A 22281-nucleotide genomic window follows, 5' to 3' on the forward strand; every position below is an offset into this window, starting at 1 on the left:
GTTAAGTGCATGGTACGAAGCAAAGGACCGGCATAAGGATCCCAGTTTGAGCCCCCAGCTCCCCACCTGCAGGGGAGTAGTTTCACAGGCAGTGAAGCAGGTCTACAAATATCTATCTTTCTCTCCCCCTCTCTGTCCTCCCCTCCTCTCTCCATTTCTCTCCGTCCTGTTTAACAACGGTGACATCAGTAACAACAACAAGTACAACAACAACAACAAAAAAGGGCAACAAAAGGGAAAATAAATAAATGTAATTTTTTTAATTTTAAAAACTTTAGAAACTTTGGGATATTAAAACAGTGATGCTATGAACATAGTTGATAATAGGTCTCTTTAGATAGGTGTCTTTATTTTCCCTGTGTATATCCCTAGGTCCCCTGACCTGGTCATATGGTAGGTCTGCTTCTAGCATTAGGATGAATCTCCAAATTGTTTTACATGGAAGGTGGACAAATTTATATTCCCTCCAGCAGTGTAGGAGAGTTCCTTACCCCCAGACTCTGCAACAATTGCTGTTCCTATCTTTTCTAATGTATGCTATTTTCATATGTATAAAGTGGCATCTCATTTTTCATTTTTTACTTGCATTTGCCTAATCATCAGTGACTTTGACCATTTTTTCATATTTGTTGGCCCTTTGGATCACTACTTCAGAGAAGATTCTGCCCATGTCCTCCTCCTATTTTTCAATGGTATTGTTATAGTCTTTTTATTGTTGAGTTTAATGAGTTCTTTGTATATTTTGGCTATTAGATTCTGTCTAATGTATAACATATAAATTTTTCTCCCATTCAATGAGGACTCTGTTATAATCATGATTCTTTTTGCCATGCAGATTATTCTAAGTTTGATATAGTTCAATTAGTTTATTTGTTTTGCTTATAACTGAATTTGAACCATCAAAAGCAGATAACAACAAAAATTGCAAATTACAGCCTGATATTCTTGATTAACATAAATGCTAAGATAATGAACAAAATCTTAGCAACTAGGCTACAAACGTAAATTAAAAAGTTGTATACCATGACCAAGTAGAATTTATCCCAGGGATGCCAGGGTGATTCAATATACATAAATGAATAAATGTGATATACTACATTAAAAATGAAAATTCAAAAACCACATGATTATCTCAGTAAATGCAGAGAAATTTTTTCACAAGATCCAACATCTCTTCATGATCAAAACATTAAAAAAATGTACATGGAAAATTCCTCAAACTAGTTGAGTTTATACACATAAAAAAGTTATAGAAAACCTTCAGTCAACATCATACTCAATGGAGAGAAACTGAGAGCTTTACCTTAATAGTCAAATACAAAACAGGGCTGTCCATTGTCTCTATTATTCAACATAGTCTGAGAAGTCCTATCTATGGAAACTGCACAAGAGAAAAAGATAAAAAAGATAAAGAAAGATTGGAAGAGAAGAATTTAAACTGTCACTATTCAGATGATATGATACTATGCATAGAAAATCCAAAAGAATCTGGTAGGAAATTCTTTGGTATTATTAGGCTAAAGAGTAAGGTACAGGCCAGACTTTCCACCTTCTTCATTCCATAATGATCCTGGGTGCATACTCCCAGAGTTATAAAAAATAGAAAAGCTTCTCAAGAAGAATGACAGAGTACCTAGTGGGGGTTGTATTGTTATATGGAAAACTGGGAAATATTATCCATGTACAAACTATTGTATTTACTGTTGAATGTAAAATATTAATTCCCCAATAAAGAAATAAAAAAGAATAGAAAATCTTCTAATGGAGGAGATAAGATATGGAACTTTGGTGGTGGGAATTGTGTGGAATTGTACCCCTCTTATCCTATGGTCTTGTTATTATTTAATCAGTAAATAAATAAAAACGAAAAGAAAAAGGGACAAAGAAATGGAAATATATCTCATGCTCATGAATTCTAAGTATTAACATTATCAAAATGACTATTCTACTCAGAGTCATATACAGATTTAATGCAATCCCCATTAAGGTTCCACCAAATTTCTTTAGTAAAAGGTTTATCTGGAGACAGAAAAATACTGAGGATAGCTGGAACAATCCTGAGTGAAAAGAGCAAGAATGGAGCTATTACACTTCCTGACCTCAAAACATACTACATGGCTACTATAATAATTGCATGGTACTGGAATTAAGATAGACACACAGACTAGTTGAATAGGATTTAGAACACAGAAATTAGTTCACACCTATGAAGCCTATTTTTTGATAAGGGAGCCAAAAATAAAATAGATAAAGAAGAGTCTATTCAACAAATGATGTTGGAAAAAGTGGGTTGAAACACGTAGAAGAGTATAACTGGTCCATCACATTTCATCATGTATAAAAGTAATCTCTAAATGGATCAAAGTTTTAGATGGTAAACCAAAAAACATCATATACATTGGCAGAACTATCTCCAATATGAGTTTTGAAATACTTTCCAATCACAATAATGTCACATATTGGCTAAAATTAATGAGGCAATTCAGAAACAACAGGCATAATCTTTAGCCCTTCATAAGAAATAAAAATGCTTAATTTCCTACAGATATATTTAAGTTGTAATAATAACAAAACAGAGAATATATTTTTTTCATTATGAAAAGTAATTAAAATGCATAAAATGTCTCTGCAGGTAACAATAGTATTCCATGATATCTACTTAATTATTTTTGTTCAACTCCTCATCATAGCATACACAACTCTGTATTCACTTCAATTGCTTGCATGTGAGATTAATCTATTAACTAAACTTTAATCCTATTTACTTTGAACAAAGATGATTTTTCTATTTTATAAAAGCTGTGGATTCTCTTTTTAGGATGCTTAAGGCAGAATATTTGAGCTTCATTCTTTCTGTTTTCCCTGGGCTTCTGCTTCCTGAAATAAAAAACAAACAAAACAGTTGCATAAATATCACAAGTCGACATTTCAGTATAAATTGTTTAAACATTTTTGAAGCAAATTAATAATAGTATTCAAAGGTAGAATGGTGGCCCCAGAAAACACTATATAAAATTATTTTCATGAAATATTTATTGTATTTATTTTATATAGATAGTTTCACATGAGAGAGACACTGAAGAATTACTCTAGTATATGTAGCACCAAGGATATGATCAGGAACCTCAGGCATGTAAGTCTTGTGTTCTACCAACTTGGCTATTTCTCTAGCTGCTAGATTAAAAATTCCTAATAGAATAATTATAAAATAATACATTATTCTATCTAGAAACACATGCTACAGAGCACTGCATAATCTCACTGAATTTGAAGTACAGAGGGGGTGAATGAGCAATCAATTCCCAGGACCAAAAAACAGTGCTCAGAGACAGTAGACACAAAATTAGATTTGTAACTGAGACACACTACTTGTGGGTCTGAATTTCAGTAGGAAAAAAAACTAAAAAAGAAAAAAAAATTACCTAAAAACTCACCAATTTACAACTGTGACTTTCTGAGTCACCACTGCTGTTGAGCCACAAAGGCTGAAACAGCTGCAGGGAGACCATATATTGTCATCAAGGTCACAGAATAGGCCTAGTGACTTAGAATAATCCCCTCCCCAGCAATCAAGACATATCAACAGGGAAATCCACACCTTAGCCACAGCGCCTCCTGCTGGCATAACAAGGAAATTCACACTAAATGAGGAAACTGATAAATACAAGGAAAATAATGACAGAATCTCCAAATGACCAGATAGACACAGATCTAGAAAAAATGATGGAGACAGAGTTCAGAAAACCCATTAAATCAATTCAGTGAACAAAAGTTAAGAATTAAGAACTCAGTGATCAAAGAATTAAAATATATATATAGGGTATATGTTTCCTCTCCTCTCCTGGATCAACTAGGAATACCAAAGGAGACCACCTGGGTCTGAAACAAGACAGGACTAGAACGACCTCAGGAACCCACCAAATCACCGGTGAGCGCAAACACGTGTGGCTGGTGCACAGAGAGGAGCCTAGGGGGAGATTAAGTGGCTGGTAACAGCCCAGCAGTTTATCAGAGACACCACCTCCAGTCTGTTCCACCAACAATGGGACAGCTGAAGGGAGGAGAAGACTCCCCTGAGACTCACCAATTGCAACCCTGAGTCTCCTTTGCTACTGCCCTCAGAATCTGGAGCAGTGGCAGGGAAGGACACCAGGGGAAAGAGATCTAACCGGGAAACTCAGGAGAAGACCTATACCTCAGTGGCATAGCAGTGGGGATGTGAAAGTCTCTTGCATAACCACTGGATTATCTCTGTCACACTCTGCTTTATCTCTTGGTAGGGAGTTAGTGACTAAGCTAAGAAGCCAACTTAAAGTTTAAAAGCCCTCAGGCTCTCATAGTCTACAGGGAAGAAAAAGCACAAAAAAGGGTTTTAAGCCACTGAGCTCCAACTCAGGGATTAAAATACTATTGAAACAACTGTTAACTTCTACAACTGTGAACCCTTTAATTACCTTACTTAGACACAAGTCAATCCAGGCAATAGTGATCAGTAATTTGAAAAGCACTGAGAGACAGAACTCATAACATGATATATAAAATGGTGAAACCAACAATAAGAAATATTGGAGAAATGAACCAGGACAAGAGTCCAGCTAAAAGCCCCCCGAAAGGGTGAAGCAAAAAATAATGAGGTCAACATCCAAACACTAGCTAAGGAAATAATCATAGGAGTGAGTAGAATTTGAAAGAATTGTCATCAGAAATACGGGAACAATAAATGAGACTCTGGAAGAAAACACTAATTATCTCAAGGTTATTAGAGAGCTGAAAGCTGAAATAGCTGAGCTAAGAACACAACTAGCTGAACAAGCTAAAACAGTATCAGAACAGGGTAACAAAACTGATGAACTCCAGAAAACAGTAGAGGGGAGATAGGATAGAATCAATGAGGCTGAAGACAGAATTAGCAAGATCAAGGACAAATTAGAGACAACTAAAAAAGTAGTAAGAGATCTCAAAAAGAGACTAAGAGATACCAAAAACAACAACAGAGACCTACGAGATGACTTCAAAGGAAACAATATACACATTATTAGCTTACCAGAGGAAGAAAGAGAGGGAAAGGAAGAAAGCATTCTTCAGGCCATAATAGCTGAGAATGTCTCTAATCTAGACAACATAAAGACATAAACGTTCAAGAAGCCCAGAGGGTCCCAAACAGAATTAACCCAGACTTAAAGACACCAAGACACATTATATTTAGAATGGAAAGGAATAAGGATAAAGAAAGGATCCTGAAGGCTGTAAGAGAAAAACAAAGAGTCACCTACAGAGGAAAACCCATAAGATTAGCAGCTGACTTCTCCACAGGAACACTACAAGCGAGAAGAGAATGGCAAGATATCTATCGAGTGCTCAATGAGAAAGGCTTTCAACCAAGAACACTGTATCCTGCTAGACTGTCATTCAGACTAGATGGAGGCATAGAAACTTTCTCAGACAAGCAACAGTTGAAAGAATCAACAATCACCAAGCCTGCCCTGAAAGAAGTTCTAAAAGGTCTCCTATAAATAGTCAGACCACCATAAATATGCCATATATCAGAACACTCTAAAAGTCTACAAGAATGGCATTAAAATATCTTCAATCTTTGATATCAATAAATGTCAATGGCCTGAATTCAGCTATTAAAAGACACAGAGTAGGAAGATAGATCAGAAAATACAACCCAACAATATGCCATCTACAGGAAACCCACCTAACTCAACAAGACAAACACAGACTTAAAGTGAAAGGATGGAAAACTATCATAGAAGCCAATGGCCCACAAAAAAGGGCAAGAATAACTATTCTCATATCTGACATGATAGACTTTAAAATAGATAAGATTAAAAAAAGATAGGAATGGACACTACTTAATGCTCAGTGGATCAGTCAATCAAGAGAACTTAACAATTATTAACATCTATGCACTCAATGAGAAGCCATCTAAATACATCAAACATCTACTGAAAGAGCTACAGCAATATATTAATAGCAACACAGTCAATAGAAGGGGACTTCAACACACCACTCTCTCAACTTGACAGACCATCCAGGCAGAAAATCAATAAAGACCTAAGGGAGCTAAATGAAGAGACAGATTAACTAGAATTATTGGACATTTTCAGAGTCATTCATCCCAAGAAACTGGAATATACATTCTACTCAAGTCCACATGGGTCATTCTCAAGGATAGACCATATGTTAGGCCACAAAGATAGCATCAGCAAATTCAAGAGCACTGAAATCATCCCAAGCATCTTCTCAGACCACAGTGGAATTAAACTAACACTGAACAATCAACAAAAGACTAGTAATAGTCCCAAAATGTGGAAGCTCAACAGTACACTTCTTAACAACTTCTGGGTCAAAGAGGAAATAAAGGAAGAAATCAAAATGTTTCAAGAGTTCAATGAAAATGACACAAGCTATCGAAACATTTGGGACACAGCTAAGGCAGTACTGAGAGGGAAGTTCATAGCCATACAAGCACACATTAGAAAATAAGAAAAAGCACAAATAAACAGCCTGATTGCACATCTTAAAGACCTAAAAGAAGAAGAACAAAGGAACCCTAAAGCAACCAGAAGGACAGAAATCCCTAAAGTTAGGGCAGAAATCAATAACATTAACAATAATAAAACCATACAAAAGATCAACGAAAGTAAATGTTGGTTCTTCGAAAGAGTGAACAAAATCAACAAACCTTTAGCCAGACTCACAAAATAAAAAAGGGAAAAAACTCAAATAAATCGGATACTAAATGAAAGAGGAGATAGTGGCTGGGAGAATACAGGTCCAAAAACAATGACAAAGGACCTAGTGGGGGTTGTATTGTTATATGGAAAACTGGGAAATACTATGCATGTACAAATTATTGTATTTACTGTCAAATGTAAAATATTAATTCCCCAATAAAGAAATTTTAAAAAATAGAAAATAAGAAACAAGACAGAAAGGGAAAGCACAAAGTAAAACTTGTACTTGGTGGGGTATTGCACCAAAGGAAAAGAGTCTAGGGAAGTAAAGGAAGGGAGAGGATACAGAGGATCTTTGGGTCCTTGTGAATGATGGCAGACAAATGACCTAAATTGAGGGTGAGAGTGCTCTGAATACACCAATCATGAGAAGATGAGAAATTGTAAGAATATGTGGAAAATTGTACTATAAATGATTAGCCATACAATAAAAATAAAAAACAAAATATCTCATCCCCTACATCTCTTCCTTTTCTATTTTCTCCATAACATCTGCTTAATTTATCAATAATCCCAGTACAAACTCCAGAGAGAGTCTTTCTTTTCCAATTATTTACAAACATCTTCTCATTGTTAGGTCCTTTCACACATTATTCTTCTGTCTCCTAAACTCATTCTTTCCTTCCTACAAATTTAGGCAATATCTGTTGCTATTCTCAACTACTAAATCTCCTTATATTGTGTAAGCCTATCTCTTGTATCTTAGTTATCCAATTTTTCACAGCCCATACAACTGAGATATCTATTTTAAGACATAGATCAAATATATCTTAAAATACACAGATAATTATATTATTGCATTCCCTCAATAACAACCATGGCTTTCCAAATGACAAAGCTAAAAATATCTATCATCACATACATAATTTGACTACAACCTACCAATAAAATCCTAGCTCTTAAGGCAGCTTCTTCTATTTAATATCTATTATTCTGGAATCATTCCTCACTACACCCTACTTTCTAGATCTAAAATAATCCTAGTAAATATGAATAGATGGCCTTAGCATTTGCACATAGACAAGGTTATTATGAAGATGCTAGGATAATGAAGTCTTTAAATTGCTAATCATTCATTTATAAATGGGTCAATGCAAGTTTGTTGTCTTGGGTAGTTTGATAAAGAAGTCATTCTGGACTTCTGCAGATGTAGCCAAGGAATAACAACAACTGAGAAAGATCATGCCCAGGATAAAAAGACAAACATAATTTTAAATAGACAACACCTGGAATCTCACAACACAGCCTACAGTGTGTGAGGATCAGGTGCATACCAACACACAAGAAGAAAGTGGCAGGCAGGACTTTATAGAGCAGAGGCAGCTAGATTCCCAAGCTACAGCCACAGCTGGGGGAACCATCTTTGATTTGTACTCACCAAGTGTGAGTCAGGGCAGCAGCTCTGGGGAGTGCAAAAGACCACAGTGTTCAGAGATCACAATGCAGTCTGACAAAGGCAGGCACAGGAAGACCCTGAGCTTGGAATAACAGGTCAGAATAATAGTGAAAAAAGAAGCCATGGGAAACCATATCAACCCACCCACTGAAAGTTCACCCCAACCAAATGTAAGTTAACAAGGAAGATGCTCTTCCCCTGCCACATCACACAAAAAAGGCAATCACAGCACCACCTGCTGGTTGAACAGCAGAAACCATACCAAATAAAAACATGGAGATAAATACAAATAATTCATCTCCATAAGGGTTATGAAAACATGTCTGAACGTCATTTCAGAAAGCTAATTATGAAGACCATTCAGTACTCCAACCATAACTAATATAAACTCATACTAAATAACCTCAAGACATATTCACCAAGGAATTAAGAATTTCACAGAGAGAGCTTCAAGAAGAAATATAGGAGCTTAAAGATAGCCTTGACAGCACAAAAGCCTACTTGAAGAGGTCTTGTATCCAGAATAAACCAGCTTGATGACAGAATAGCAAAACTAGAAGACAAGCCTCCACACTCTTGGAAAGCAAAGGGGTTAAAGAAGAAAAGTTGACAAAAAAAAAAAAAAAGAATCAATCCTCTGTGAGTTAGACTCCATCAGAAGGGAGAATTTGAAAGTTTCAGGGGTCCCTGAAGATGAAGAAAGAGAAAATCAGAGAGCATGTTCAGCGTAGAAAACTTTCCACATCTAGACTATGGTAAAAAACTAGATATAGTAGAAGCAGAAAGGAAGCCAAAGTTAGGAATCCTTAACAAAAAACCCCGAGAAATACCATAGTAACATTGTCCAAAAGTAAGGACAAGGAAGAAATATTGCACGTTTTAAGGGAATGAAAGAAGCTGACATACAAAGGGAGAACCATGAGGCTATTATTAGATTTCTCAACACAAACCTGAGAAGCAAGAAGGGAATGGAATGATATTTTTACAATATTAAGTGACAATAATTATCAACCATGAATACTATATTCTACAAAATTATCCTTCAGGTATGAAGAAGAAATCAAACGTTTCCCAAACATGGAAACTGAAGGAACTCACCACCAGCCCTGTCCTGCAAGAACTACTGAAATGAGTACTACAGGAAAAGAAGTGAAGAAACTCTAACTCCAAATAAAGTAATACGCAATAGAATATAAACTGAAACTCAATCAAAAGCAACAAAAGGACAAAGTACATAGATAAGGGAAGGACAGAAAGGACAAAAGGAGTGATGTGATCAATGTAAGAAAACCAAGGCCAATCATCAAAGGAATAGCAGCATAGAAACTCTTACATCTCAATCTTTGCCGCACCTTTGCTGGTAACAGAAGAAAAATTGTTGAGTGGGATAGGGCAAGAAAAGAAGGATGAATATGGGATAACTCTGATGTAAGTGGAACTTGGGAGGAATGGGGGAACACAGGATGAAACTTGGACTGGGGGAGGGGTACTGTAACAAAGCAAGGGACTCTGGAGAGGAAAAGGGACAGGAGGTCTGGGAAAATTGGAGGTTTGAAGCTCCTGATTGTGGGGGGAAGTGTGCACCAGACACCTCTTATGGAGAACAGGGAAACCATATGCATGTGTAAACAGATGTACTATAATTCATTAACCCTAACAAATAAAACTAAAAGAAAAAAGTTATTCTACATAATTCCTATTCACACAATGTATCTGATAACGTATAGCCACCTGTCCTACTAAGTATAAACTTCATGATGAGCAGGGGTATTTCTTTTCAGATATGTAGCACTATTTCTGGATTAATCCATATACTTAACAATGGTTGGAATATCAATAACTAAATAAACTCAGCAGTGATGAAATGGTCTGTAAACTAGGAAAAAGGAAATCATACCTTTGAACCAGGAGGGGCTGTTAAGCCTAAAAAGGCATATACTGCATTATTTTCTCTGGCTTCAAAGAAGGCATCATAATCCTTGTTAAAAAAAAAAGAATGAATGAATGAATAAGTAAATGCAGTCAATCAAAGAAATATGTATTTTAATTCAAAATGTTCTGAATAGTCAAACCTTAGGATCAACAGGATAATTAAACTTTATAAAGTTAAAATTCAGGAAAGAATAGTAAAGAGGTCAGGATATAAGATCCCATTTTTTGTGAGTTAAAAGATATGTTGTTCAGGCAGGGATAGATAGCATAATGGTTATGCAAAGAGACTCTCATGCCTGGGGTTCTGAAGTCCCAGGTTTAATCCCCCACACCACCATCAGAGCTGAGCAGTGCTGTTAAAATAAATGCTGTTCTGTGGGGGCAGAAACTGCAAAATCACTTAGTCCATTTTACACAGAGTTTAAATGTGCCTTAGGACAAATTTCTTCACGGTCCAAATCAGCCAACTATTTTCCAGGAAGAAGTTATTTATTTTTTGGTATGAGACTGTTGCTTCAGTTTCACATTATTTCTCATCCATTATTTATTAAGATAAGACATGTCCTCAGAACCCCCAGTAGACCAAATATTAGTTAGATATATGTAAGGTCAAAGGGATATTGAATCTGTTGCTTCATGGAAGGGAATGAGGATTTCATAAGTTATAACAAAAAATATGATACTTCAATCTAGAGAGTGACAAAATCATTAAATGACTGAATATTTTTGGACTTCATATTTTGTCTCTTAAACCAGCAAGCCTTTCTCCAATAACAACAAACAATTGCTCAAATTTGGCTATGACATATAATCATAGAAAGCCTACTGCTGTTTTCTATACCTGGTCTTTTCTTTCCCTTTTCTTTCCTTCCTTGCTCCATCCCTCCATTCTTTTCTTCCTTTCTTCTGCCTCCTCTCTCTCTCTCTCTCTCTCTTTCTCTCTCTCTCTCTCATAGCCTCCAAGGCTACTACTGTGTGTTGGTACCTACATTACCAATCCAATACTCCTGGCAACCAGCAGCCATTTTCCCTTCTTTCTTATCCTCTTTTTATATACAGAAAGAGAGAAATCAAGGGTGGGATGTAAGGAGAGAAAAGGAGACACCTGGGGCTGGGCGGTGGCTCAGCGGGTTAAGGGCACATGGCATGAAGCACAAGGACCCGCATAAGGATCCTGGTTTAAGCCTCTGGCTCCCCACCTGCAGGGAGTCGCTTCACAAGTGGTGAAGCAGGTCTGCAGGTGTCTATCTTTCTCTCCCTCTCTCTGTCTTCCCCTAGTCTTTCAATTTCTCTCTGTCCTATCCAACAACAGTGGCAGCAATAACAACAACAATATTAATAACAGCAACGATAAACAACAAGGGCAACAAAAGGGGAAAATATCTTCAAGGATCAGTGGTTTTGTAGTGAAGGCACTGAGTTCCAGTGATAACACTGGGAGCAAAAAAAAAAGACACCTGCAGCACTGTTTCACTGCTCATGAAGATTTATCCCTTACCCCTTGCAGGTAGAGACCAAGATCTTAAGCCTGAGTCCTTGCAAATGGTAATGTGTCCCAACCCCCTTTTATTTTAAAACACTTAAGATTTTGAAAATTACATAAATTAGGGGGCCGGGTGGTGGCACACCTGAATGAGCACACATGTTATAGTGCACAAGGACCCAGGTTCAAGGCCTGGGTCCCCACCTGCAGGGGGAAAGCTTTGCGAGTGGTGAAGCAGGGCTACAGGTGTCTCTCTGTCTATTTTCCTCTCTATCTCCTCCTACCTTCTAGATTTCTGGCTGTCTCTATCCAATAAATAAAGTTAATAATTTTTAATTTTAAATATTTATTTATTTTCCCTTTTATTGCTCTTGTTTTTTATTGTTGTTGTAGTTATTACTGTTGTTGTTATTGATGTTGCCATTGTTGGATAGGACAGAAAGAAATGGAGAGAGGAGGGGAAGACAGAGAGGGAGAGAGAAAAACACCTGCAGACCTGCTTAACCGCCTGTGAAGCGACCTCCCAGCAGCTGGGGAGCCAGAGTTTCGAACGAGGATCCTTACACCGGTCCTTGCACTTCTGCGCTTAACCCGCTGCGCTACCACCCGACTCCCAATAAAATTATTTTTTAAAAAAGAAAATTACATAAATTACTTGGACTGAATTATTAAATATGTAAAGGACTCTTAATTTGTTAAAAAAAAATAATAATAATAACCCAGTTCTAGCACTAATGATTTCTGGTACTTAGAGGATCTAGAAGTAAAAAGTTTAAACACCAATAGAAAAAACATATAGAACTAAGAATAACAAAGAAGATCACCTGAGCACACAACAAGAAAAGACTAGGAATACTTTGGAAACTCATCAAGTCATGGCTGAGGGCAAGCACGTGTGGCTTGTGGAGAGAGAGGGGCCTAAGGAGAGATTCCTGGGGCTGAAAGCCCATATCTACTCAGGAGTGACTGGTAACAGTGCTGCACTTTGCCAGTTGAGACACCATCTCCGGTCTGAGTTTTATTAACAAACAAACTGCTGACAGGAGAGGATCCCCTAAGGCTCATCAAATGCAACTGTGAGTCTCCATTGCTACAGTCCTTGGAGGCTCGAGCAGCAGCGAGGAGGCCCTGTGATGACATGAGGGCAGAGACCTGACTGGACAATTCAGGAGAAGACATACACTCCCAGTGGTCTGGAAGTGGGGCTGTATAGTGGCAGCCTTTCCACATTTCTTTTTGTTAATTTAATATATTTATAAAATAAAAAATAGAAAATATTGACAAAACTAAAGAATAAGAGGGGTGAAATTCCACTAATTTCCCACCACCAGAGTTCCATATTCCATCCCCTCCACTGGAAGCTTTCCTGTTATTTATCTCTCAGAGAGCATGGACCCAGGGTCATTATGGGGTGCAGAAGGTGGAAGGTCTGGCTTCTGTAATTGCTTCTCTGCTGGACATGGGTGGTGGCAGATTGTTCCATACTCCCAGCCTGTCCCTATATTTCCCTAGTGGGATGGGGTTCTGTAGAGGTAGGGTTCCAGGGTACATTGGTGGGGTCATCTGTCCTGGGGAATCAGGTTGGCATCATGGTAGTATCTGCAACTTGGTACCTGGAACATGTATTCCTTTGATTCCTCTTTTCTTATGGGACTCGGTTCATTAGTTCTTGTAAGGTGGGGTTGACTGTGGCAAATTACTTTAGTTCTTAAATATTTTAGAAAACCTTTATTTCTCCCTCATATTTAAAGGATAATTTTGCAGGATACAATATTCGTGGCTGGAATTCCCTCTCCTTTAGAACTTGGAATATGCTATTCTACTCTCTCCTTGCCTCTAGAGTTTCTGAAGAGAAATCTGATAAAAGTCTTATAGCTCTGCCTTTTTATGTAACTTCTTTCCTTTTCCTAGCAGCCAGCAATTTTTTTCTTTGTCGTTGACTTTTGATAGTTTCACAATAGTGTGCCTTGGCGTTGGTCTTTTTGTATTTATAAATCTGGGTGATCGTTCTGCCTCTTGAATGAGAATGTTTTGAGGATTTCCTAAGTGAGGGAAGTTCTCAACTAAAATTGCTCTGAAAATGGACTCTTGAGCCTTTGGCCTTGTCCTCCTCCTCAGATTATACCTATCACTCTTATATTTGATCTTCTGATGGAGTCTGCAATTTCATATAGTGTTGTTTCAGTCTTTGTGAACCATTCCTCTCCCTTATCTTTGAACTGAAAGAGTGGGCTAGCCATATCTTCCAGATTGGAGATTATTTCTTCTGAATGTCTAAGTCTACTTCCTAAGCCTTCTACCTGGGCATAGATTTTACTCCCTGGAGTTCTGTTTGAAATTTTTCTTTCATGCTTCCTAACTGCTTATTGAATTCTGACTGAAGTTCTTCTTTCAAGATTTGAAAATTTTTAGTTAAATCTGTTATGAGTTCTCTTGTATGTTTTAATTCCATAGTAAAATGATCTTTAATTCTTGCTTAAATTCTTGGAGAGTCCTCATAATGAACTTTCTATAGTATGTCTCTGGGAGTCTCTCTAAATCTGTAATTCCTTGGATTTCCTCTGTTTCATTCTGTCTGGCTGATACAGCATGGTTGGCTGTTTAGTTCTGTTTCTCTGCGCATTTTTGTGCTGGTTATTGATGGCCAGCAGTGGTGCTATCATGATCCTTAGGTTTATCCTGTGTGCATGATCTGTGGTGGGTGGGGTGGGGTGGGTGAGTGGTTGCTTTGGGTTGTCTTGTGGTCACAAATGTCCTGTTTTATGTTGTGCCCTTGCCTTAAATCCAGAAGGCTAACCCCTCCCTGAGTCAAAGGTTAGAGGTTTTAAGCTCCTGTCTCTTTTCTTCTGGCACTTAGAACAATGTTACTTTCTTGCAGAGCTTAAAGTGAAATCACCAAAAGGGCACAGCTCTGCATCTACACTGATCAGAGCTCTGATTTGACTTTGCTATTCTTCAACCCGTGCCCCTTTTCACTCCAACCACATGTGAGCACCCACCTGAGGCTGTAGAACTTTCAGCTATAGATTATGACTTCAGCTGGGTCTCTTGCTGTACTTATTTGTTGTTTTTTCACCTTTCTACTTTGTTCTAAGCAATTCAGAGACATGGTGCCTCAGAACCCACAGAGTACAAACAGGATTTGTTTAGAAACTCACAGGATCAAGGACTTCTTCTTCTTGGCTCTGACTGCTGTCAGAGAAATTAAATTAGGCCTTGGGGCATTGGACCTTTGGAGTGTGGGAGTCTCTTTGCATAACCACTGTGCTATCTCTCCCCCAACCTGTTTTATCTCTAGGTTAGCAGTGAATAATTAAGCTTAAAAAACTACTTATAGTTAAAAAGCCTCACATACCCTACAGGGAAGATAAAGAACAAAGAGGGTTTAACAGCTGCTGTGCTTCAACTCAAGTATTGAGAAAACATTTAAAAAACTGTTAATTTCCATAACTGTGAACTCTTTAACTACTATACTTGTAGATAAAAGACATAAAGGTTCAAGAAGCTCAGAGGGTCCCAAACAGAATTAACCTTGACTTAAAGACACATCACATTTAGAATGGAAAGTAATAAGGACAGAGAAAGGATCTTGAATGCTGTAAGAGAAAAACAAAGAGTCATTTTCAGAGGAAATCCCATAAGATTAGCAGCAGATTTATCCACACAAACACTAAAGGCTAGAACAGAATGGCATGATACATATTAAGCTTTCAATGAGTCTAGCAGGATACAAAGTCTTGGTTTAAAGCCTTTCTCATTGAAATAGATGGAGGCGTAAAAACCTTCTTAGACAAGCAACAGTTGAAGGAATTGACTATCACCAAGCCTGCCCTGAAAGAAGTTCTGAAAGGTCTCCTATAAACAGTCAGACCACCATACTTATGCCATATATCAGAACACTCTAAAATTTTAGAACAAGAGCATTGAAATATCTTCATTCTATAATATAAATAAATGTCAATGACCTGAATTCATCTATTAAAAGGCACATAGTAGGAAGATGGATCAGAAAAAAACAACCAAACAATATGTTGTCTGCAGGAATCCCACCTAACTCAACAAGACAAAAAGACTCAAAGTGAAAGGATGAAGAACTATACAAGCCAATGGACCACATAATAGGCCAGAAACATGTATTCTCATTCTGCACAATAGACCTTAAAACAAATAAAATTTAAAAAGATAGGGATGGATATTACTTAATGCTCAGAGGATCAGTCAATCAAGAGGACTTAACAATTATTAACATCTATACATCCAAGGATAGGCCATCTAAATACATCAAACATCTACTGAAAGGACTACAGCAATATATTAACAGCAACACAGTAACAGTAGGGTATTTCAATAATACCCCTTGGATATTAGACCAGAAACTATCAAATACTTAGAGTAAAATATTGACAGGACTCTTCTGCATCTAAATTTTAAAGACATCTCCAATGAAACAAATCCAATTATGGGGGGGTGGCTGAAAAATAAACACAAAGCAGAACTTGGACTGGGTCTGGTATATAACACCAAAGCAAAGAACTCTGAGATGTGTGGGGAGGTGGTGGGGTTCAGGTACAAGAACATGATGGAAGAGGAAGACCTAGAGGGGGGTTGTATTGTTATGTGGAAAACTGAGAAATGTGAACAGGGACTGATGGCACAAAGGGTGGGGGTGGGTGGATGGGATGGGTCACAATCTTTTGGTGGTGGGAATGGTGTTTATGTACACTCCTATTAAATTGTAGTCATATAAATCACTATTTCATTAATATGAGAGGGGGAAAATTGATTGTATGTCTAACAAAGGGACTTATCAAAGTTAACCCAATTACCAAATAATGTGATGTTAACAATAACTATCCATTGTCTTCTTGAACCCTAAGACAGCAGGAACCTCACATCTCCACTATAGAGCCTAAACTTCCCCCCAGTCCTGGGACCCTAGGGTAAGGCCCACTTTCCCGCATGCTTCCCTCAATTCTTATCAAATAATATTGCATCCGCCGATCACAACCTAATCAACACAACGAGTGCCACATCAACATGCTTCAGCTCAGACTGTGTCCAGAGACTTCAGGTGTGGAATGACAACCCTTCAGCTTCATTACTTGGGTGAGACCTTTCCTTTCATAGTGTTCTCTAATTCCATCCCAGGTGGTTCACTTCCTAACAAAGTCCCAAAACCTAGATATATACCAGGTTCCAGGAGATAGAGCATGTTCACACATATCCATAAACTAGGGCTAAATACATACCTGAAATCAGTAGTACACTAGAGTGAGTACCCCCCCCAACACTTCATATCCACTATTCCAACCTTTGGGTCCATGATTCTTCAACAATTTGTTTGGCTTTGTATGTTAACTCTCTTTTCAGCCACCAGGTTCCAGATGCCATCAGGGTGCTGGCCAGGTTTCCCTAGACTGAAGACCCCACCAATGTGTCCTGGAGCTCCACTTCCCCAGAGACCCACACCACTAGGGAAAGAGAGAGGCAGACTGGGAGTATAGATCAACCAGTCAATGCCCATGTTCAGCGGGGAAGCAATTACAGAAGCCAGACCTTCCACCTTCTGCAACCCACAAGGACCCTGGGTCCATGCTCCCAGAGAGATAGAGAATGGGAAAGCTATTGGGGAGGGGATGGAGATTGGGTGGCGGGAATTGTGTGGAATTGTACCCCCCATCCTATGATTTTGTTAATGTCTTCTTTCTTAAATAAATTTTTTTAAAAAAGGTTATGCAAAGAGACTCTTATTCCTGAGGCTCCAAAGTCTTGGGTTCATGGTGAATTCACCTTCTTTACCCCATCTTGGATGGAACTCATGTTAAGTGAGGTAAGTCAGAAACAAAAGGATGAATATAGGATAATCTTACTCATAGACAGAAGTTGAAAAACAAGATCAGAAGGGAAAACACTAAGCAGAACTTGGACTGGAGTTGGTGTATTGCACCAAAGAAAAAGACTCTGGGGTAGGGGGAGGGTTCAGGTCCTGAAACATAATGGCAGAGGAGGACCTAGTGGGGTATTGTTATGTGAAAATGTTATGCATGTGTAGACTATTGTATTTTGCTGTTGGCCGTAAACCATTAATTCCTCAATAAAGAAATTTAAAAAAAGAAAAACATACAATTTTCTTATTTGAAAATTATTTTTTTCTTTAAGCATGTTATTGGTGATTTAATGATGGCTTACAATGTCATAAAGATTAGTTTTACTTGCACATAGGAATGAGTCACTGAATACATCTTTGATGTTAAATCCTGAAGTGTTGCACTAATATGTTTTTCTATATATCTTATAATTTAAGGTCAGATATCCAGATCTTTGATCCATTTTGAGCTATTTTTGGTATATGGTGTTAACTGGTACTGTAGTTTCAGTTTTCCACATATGACTGTAGCGTTTTCCTAGTTCTATTTATTGAAGAGGTCTTCTTATCACTATTGGAGAGTTTTGGCCCCTTTGTCATATACTAGATGCCTGGATATTGATATATGTGCAATTAATTCTGCCTTTTCTTTCCTTTTTCATTAGTCTTAGTGTCCACTTTTGTTACAATATCACACTGTTGTAATTACTATTGCTTGGGAGTATAAACAAAAGTCAGGGAGTGTGATACCTCCATTTCCCCCATTTAATTCTTAGGAATGTTTTGTCTATTTATGGATTTTTGTGATTCCACACAAATTTTTGGATAATTTCTTCAAATTGCTTGAAGAATGCCATGGAAATTTCGATAGAGATTTTACAGGTTATATTGTACATACATTGCTTTTGAAGGATGGCCATTTTGATAATATTTATTATTCCAACCTATCCAAAAGGAATGATCTTCCATTTCTTTGTGCCATCCTTTATTTCTTTTTTTTCTTAATTTCTTTATTGGGGAATTAATGTTTTATATTCAACAGTAAATACAATAGTTTGTACATGCATAACATACCCGCTTTTCCATATAATAATACAACACCCACTAGGTCCTCTGTCATCCTTTTTGGACCTGTATTCTCCTCCCCCTTTTTTTTTAGGACTAATAGTATAACAATTTATTTTTATATTTTCCATATTAATCATATTTCCCTTTTATTTTATTTGAGGAGATTACAGTATACTCTTTAACATATAGACTCTCATCTCCCCTCAACTAACATCTAGGAGACACAACAGGATCCCAATCTTCCTTTACACTGTCCCTTCCCCTTCTTCCCCACAGTCCTTTGCTTTGGTATAATATGCCACACCCAGTCTAAGTTTCACCTTATATTCTCTCCTACTGTTCTTTATTCTTAAGCTCTATCTATACACGAGATCATTCAATATTAGTCTTTCTTTTTCTACTTTGTCTCACACAACATGATGTGTTCAAGTTCTGAGCACAATATTTACAAAAAAGATGACTGTTTAATAGTTTTCTTCTTCTTTTTTTAGATTTAATAATGATAGAAAAGATTGTAGGATAAGAGGGGTACACTTTCATATAATTCCCACCACCAGAGTTCTGTATCCCATCCCCTCCATTAGAAAGTTCTCTATTCTTTATCCCTCCAGGAGTATGGATCAAAGATCCATATGGGATGTGGAAGGTGGAAGGTCTGGCTTCTATAAATACTTTCCCACTGGACATGGACATTGACAGGTTGATTCATACCCACAGACTATTTATATCTTTCCTTAGTGGACTAGGGGTCTTAGGAGTATGGGTTCAAGGTGATATTGGTGAAGTTATCTGCCCAAGAAAATCAAGATGCCATCATGGTACCATCTGCATGTTGGTGGCTAAAGATCATTGAGATGTAAAGAAGAACAAATTGCTCAATAATCAGAAAGCTAAAGGTAAGAATATAGCAGGTAAAATTGGGGTCTTCATGTTGTAAGAACCTAGGAAGTCTATTTTAGGTATATTCCAAGGGGCTCATGACTTTACTCATTTTTGCCTGAGCCTCACAGCTAACATGCAGGTGGGCAAAAAGTATTGTCTGGGAAAATGGTGTCAGAGTTGGGAATAGGACAAGAAAGCTAGATCAGTATAAAGAGTAGCTCCCAAATATGGGAAAAGTATATAGAAACACTTAAATGTTAACCCCATAAAACTGACTAGGGTCCATGTCTATTTATATTTAGCACAGTAACCTGTGTATACTCTGCATCCCTGACAGTCTAAGCTAGCATTCAATGGTCACAGCTAGGAATATTCTAGGCTGCACTCATTTCAGCACCAGACTTTCCCAAGTGGCAATCTGTTAACTCAGTCTCCCTTCTGAGAGTGGGGCAGTTTCTACCACTGTTGTTCTACACTGAGGGCAAGATCCTGTAGAGGTCCACAACAGTGTCCACTATGTTGTTCCTGATGGAGATGATGAATTTTTGTTTGTTTTATTTTGTTTTTATGTACTGTTATAGTAGATTTGCTTGTATTTTGTAAATTATTTTAGCATTTATGTTCATAAGGGATATTGGTCTGTAGCTTCTATTTTGGTTGGATCTCTGTCTGCTTTTGGTAAGAAGGTGATGTTGGCTTCATAGAAAGTGAAAGAAAGTGTCCCTATGTCTTCAGTATTTTGAAAGAGCTTATAAAGTAGGGCTGTTATATCTTCCTTGAAGGTCCTGTGGAATTAAGTTGTGACATCTGCACTCAACCAGGTGAGCCACCACCCGCAGCAGAATTCATTTGTGAAAATGTCTGGGCCTGGACTTCTGTTGTTGGGAAGGCATTTAATGACTACATCAATTTCTTTGGTTGTAAGTGGTTTATTCATGTTTCTTAGGACACCCTGGTTCAGGTTAGGAGATTGTTTGCCTCAAGGAACTTATCCATTTCTTCTAGGTTCTATAGTTTGGTGACATGTAGTTGTTCATTAAAAAAAAACTTGCATGATTTTCTCTTTCATTTGTTAACTGATTAATTAGAATCCACTCCCCCAAACAATTTTTTTTTGCCAGTCTGGTCAAGGGTTTATCAATGTTAGCCCTTTTAAACAACTAGTTCTTAGATTCATTGACCACGTATAATTTTTTTTTATTCAATATCATTTATTTCTGTTCTAAGTTTTATTGTTTCACTCATTCTATTAGCTTTGGGTTGCCTTTGTTCTTCTTTTTTCTGTTCCTTAAGAAGTTGTTAGATTTTTTTTTTACTTCAGCTTTTCCTTATTTCCTAATATGTGCCTGTATTGCTGTACATTTCCCTCATAGTACTGCTTTAGCAGTGTCCCAAATATTTTGGTAGCTCTTATCTTCATTTTCCTTTTTTTTTCCTTTAATTTCTTCTTTATTTTCCACTTTGACACAGTAGTTGTTAAGCAGTGTGTTCCTTATTTGGGGGATTTTCTCTACTTTTCTGTTTAGAGTTGAGTGTTAGTTTAGCTCTGTTGTGATCAGAGAGGATGCCTGGAATGATTTCAATAGTTTTAAATTAATAGCTGCTGTCATTCTGGCTTAATACATAGTCAATGAGTGAAAATATTCCATGTGGACTTGAGAAGAATGTGTATTCTACTTTCCTGGGGAAGAACTCTAAAGATGTCCAGTGGGTCTAATCTATCAATCTCTTCGTTCAATTTTATTTTTTATTATTAATTTTCTTTCTGATTCATCTGTCCATTTGTGAGAGTGGAGTGCTCAAATGTCTCAGTATTAGTGTATTGCTGTCAATGTACTTTCTCTGTTCTCTCAGTAGCTGTTTTACACATTTTGCTTCCCCTTCATTTAGTTCTTAGTGATTACTGTTATTTCCTTTTGTTAATTGATCCTTTGAGCATTAATATCCATTTGTGTCTTTTATTACCTTTGTTACTTTAAAATCTATAGTATCTAATGATTATGCCTGTTCCTGACCTTTACTGTGGGCCACTGCAGTGTTTGATGATTTTCTACCCTTTCACTTTGAGATTATTTCTATCCTGATGAGTCAGTTGGGTTTCCTGGAGACAAGATATAATTCAGTTGTATTTCCTGATCCATGCTCTTACTCTGTGACTTTTAATAATGGGTAAATTTAGACCACTGACATTAAATGAAATCACTGATCTAAGGTATTTCAGAGCCATTTTATGTGTATCATACTTGTTATGTGTGTGTGTGTTTTATAAGTCAAATTATTGATTTGTTCCTTTTTATTTTGAGTTATGAGTCTCTTTAGAACTGCAAATTTGGTAATGATATTTTCTTTCAGTTTTTCCTTGTCTGGAACGGTCTTTGTTGCTGTATCAACTCTGAATGAGTATCTGGCAGGATAGAAACTTCCAAGTTAAAAAGCTTTCTTATTTAGAATTTTATAAATGCCTTGCTATATATTTTTCTGATCTTTATAGTTTCTGTTGAGAAGTCTGCATGTAGTGTTATGGGGTTTTCCTCTGTATGTGACTGGTTTTTCCCTTGCTGCTTTCAGAAACCTTTCTTTATCTTTGGTCTTTTCCAGTTTAAAAAATGATGTTTCTTGGTGAACATACATCTATTTGGAATTCTCTGTGATTCTTGGGTGGATTCTCTGTGGATTCTTGGGTGCTCCCATATAGGAAGTTGGGGAAAGTGACAGGATATTATGTCATTAGTATTTGTTCTTCTCCTGTCTCTGTCTCTTCTCCTCTGGTATTACTATCAAATTATGTTCCTTTTGAGTTCATCCCATGTGTCTCTAGTACTTATTTCTTTATCTTTTGATCTATTTTCTAGATAATTTACTATTTTCTTCATGTCTCTAGCTTCATCTTCTGTTTTGCTGTTTTCTTCCT

The 22281-nt window shown here is 37.2% G+C and overlaps 1 protein-coding gene across 1 annotated transcript in view; it reads right to left on the bottom strand.

Moving 5' to 3' along the window:
- Positions 1 to 695: 695 nt before the first annotated feature.
- SH3BGRL (SH3 domain binding glutamate rich protein like) overlaps positions 696 to 22281 on the bottom strand; it is a 67641-nt gene continuing 46055 nt past the window's right edge. Inside the window, exons 3-4 of the mRNA XM_016192907.2 lie at positions 10037 to 10117; positions 696 to 2877 (exon numbers count right to left, since the gene is read on the bottom strand). Of these exons, the coding sequence (XP_016048393.1) occupies positions 2845 to 2877; positions 10037 to 10117 (114 nt within the window). The 3' untranslated portion in view covers positions 696 to 2844. The remainder of the gene's footprint in view (positions 2878 to 10036; positions 10118 to 22281) is intronic.

This window comes from Erinaceus europaeus, chromosome X, assembly GCF_950295315.1.
Source record: "Erinaceus europaeus chromosome X, mEriEur2.1, whole genome shotgun sequence".
NCBI lineage: Eukaryota > Metazoa > Chordata > Mammalia > Eulipotyphla > Erinaceidae > Erinaceus > Erinaceus europaeus.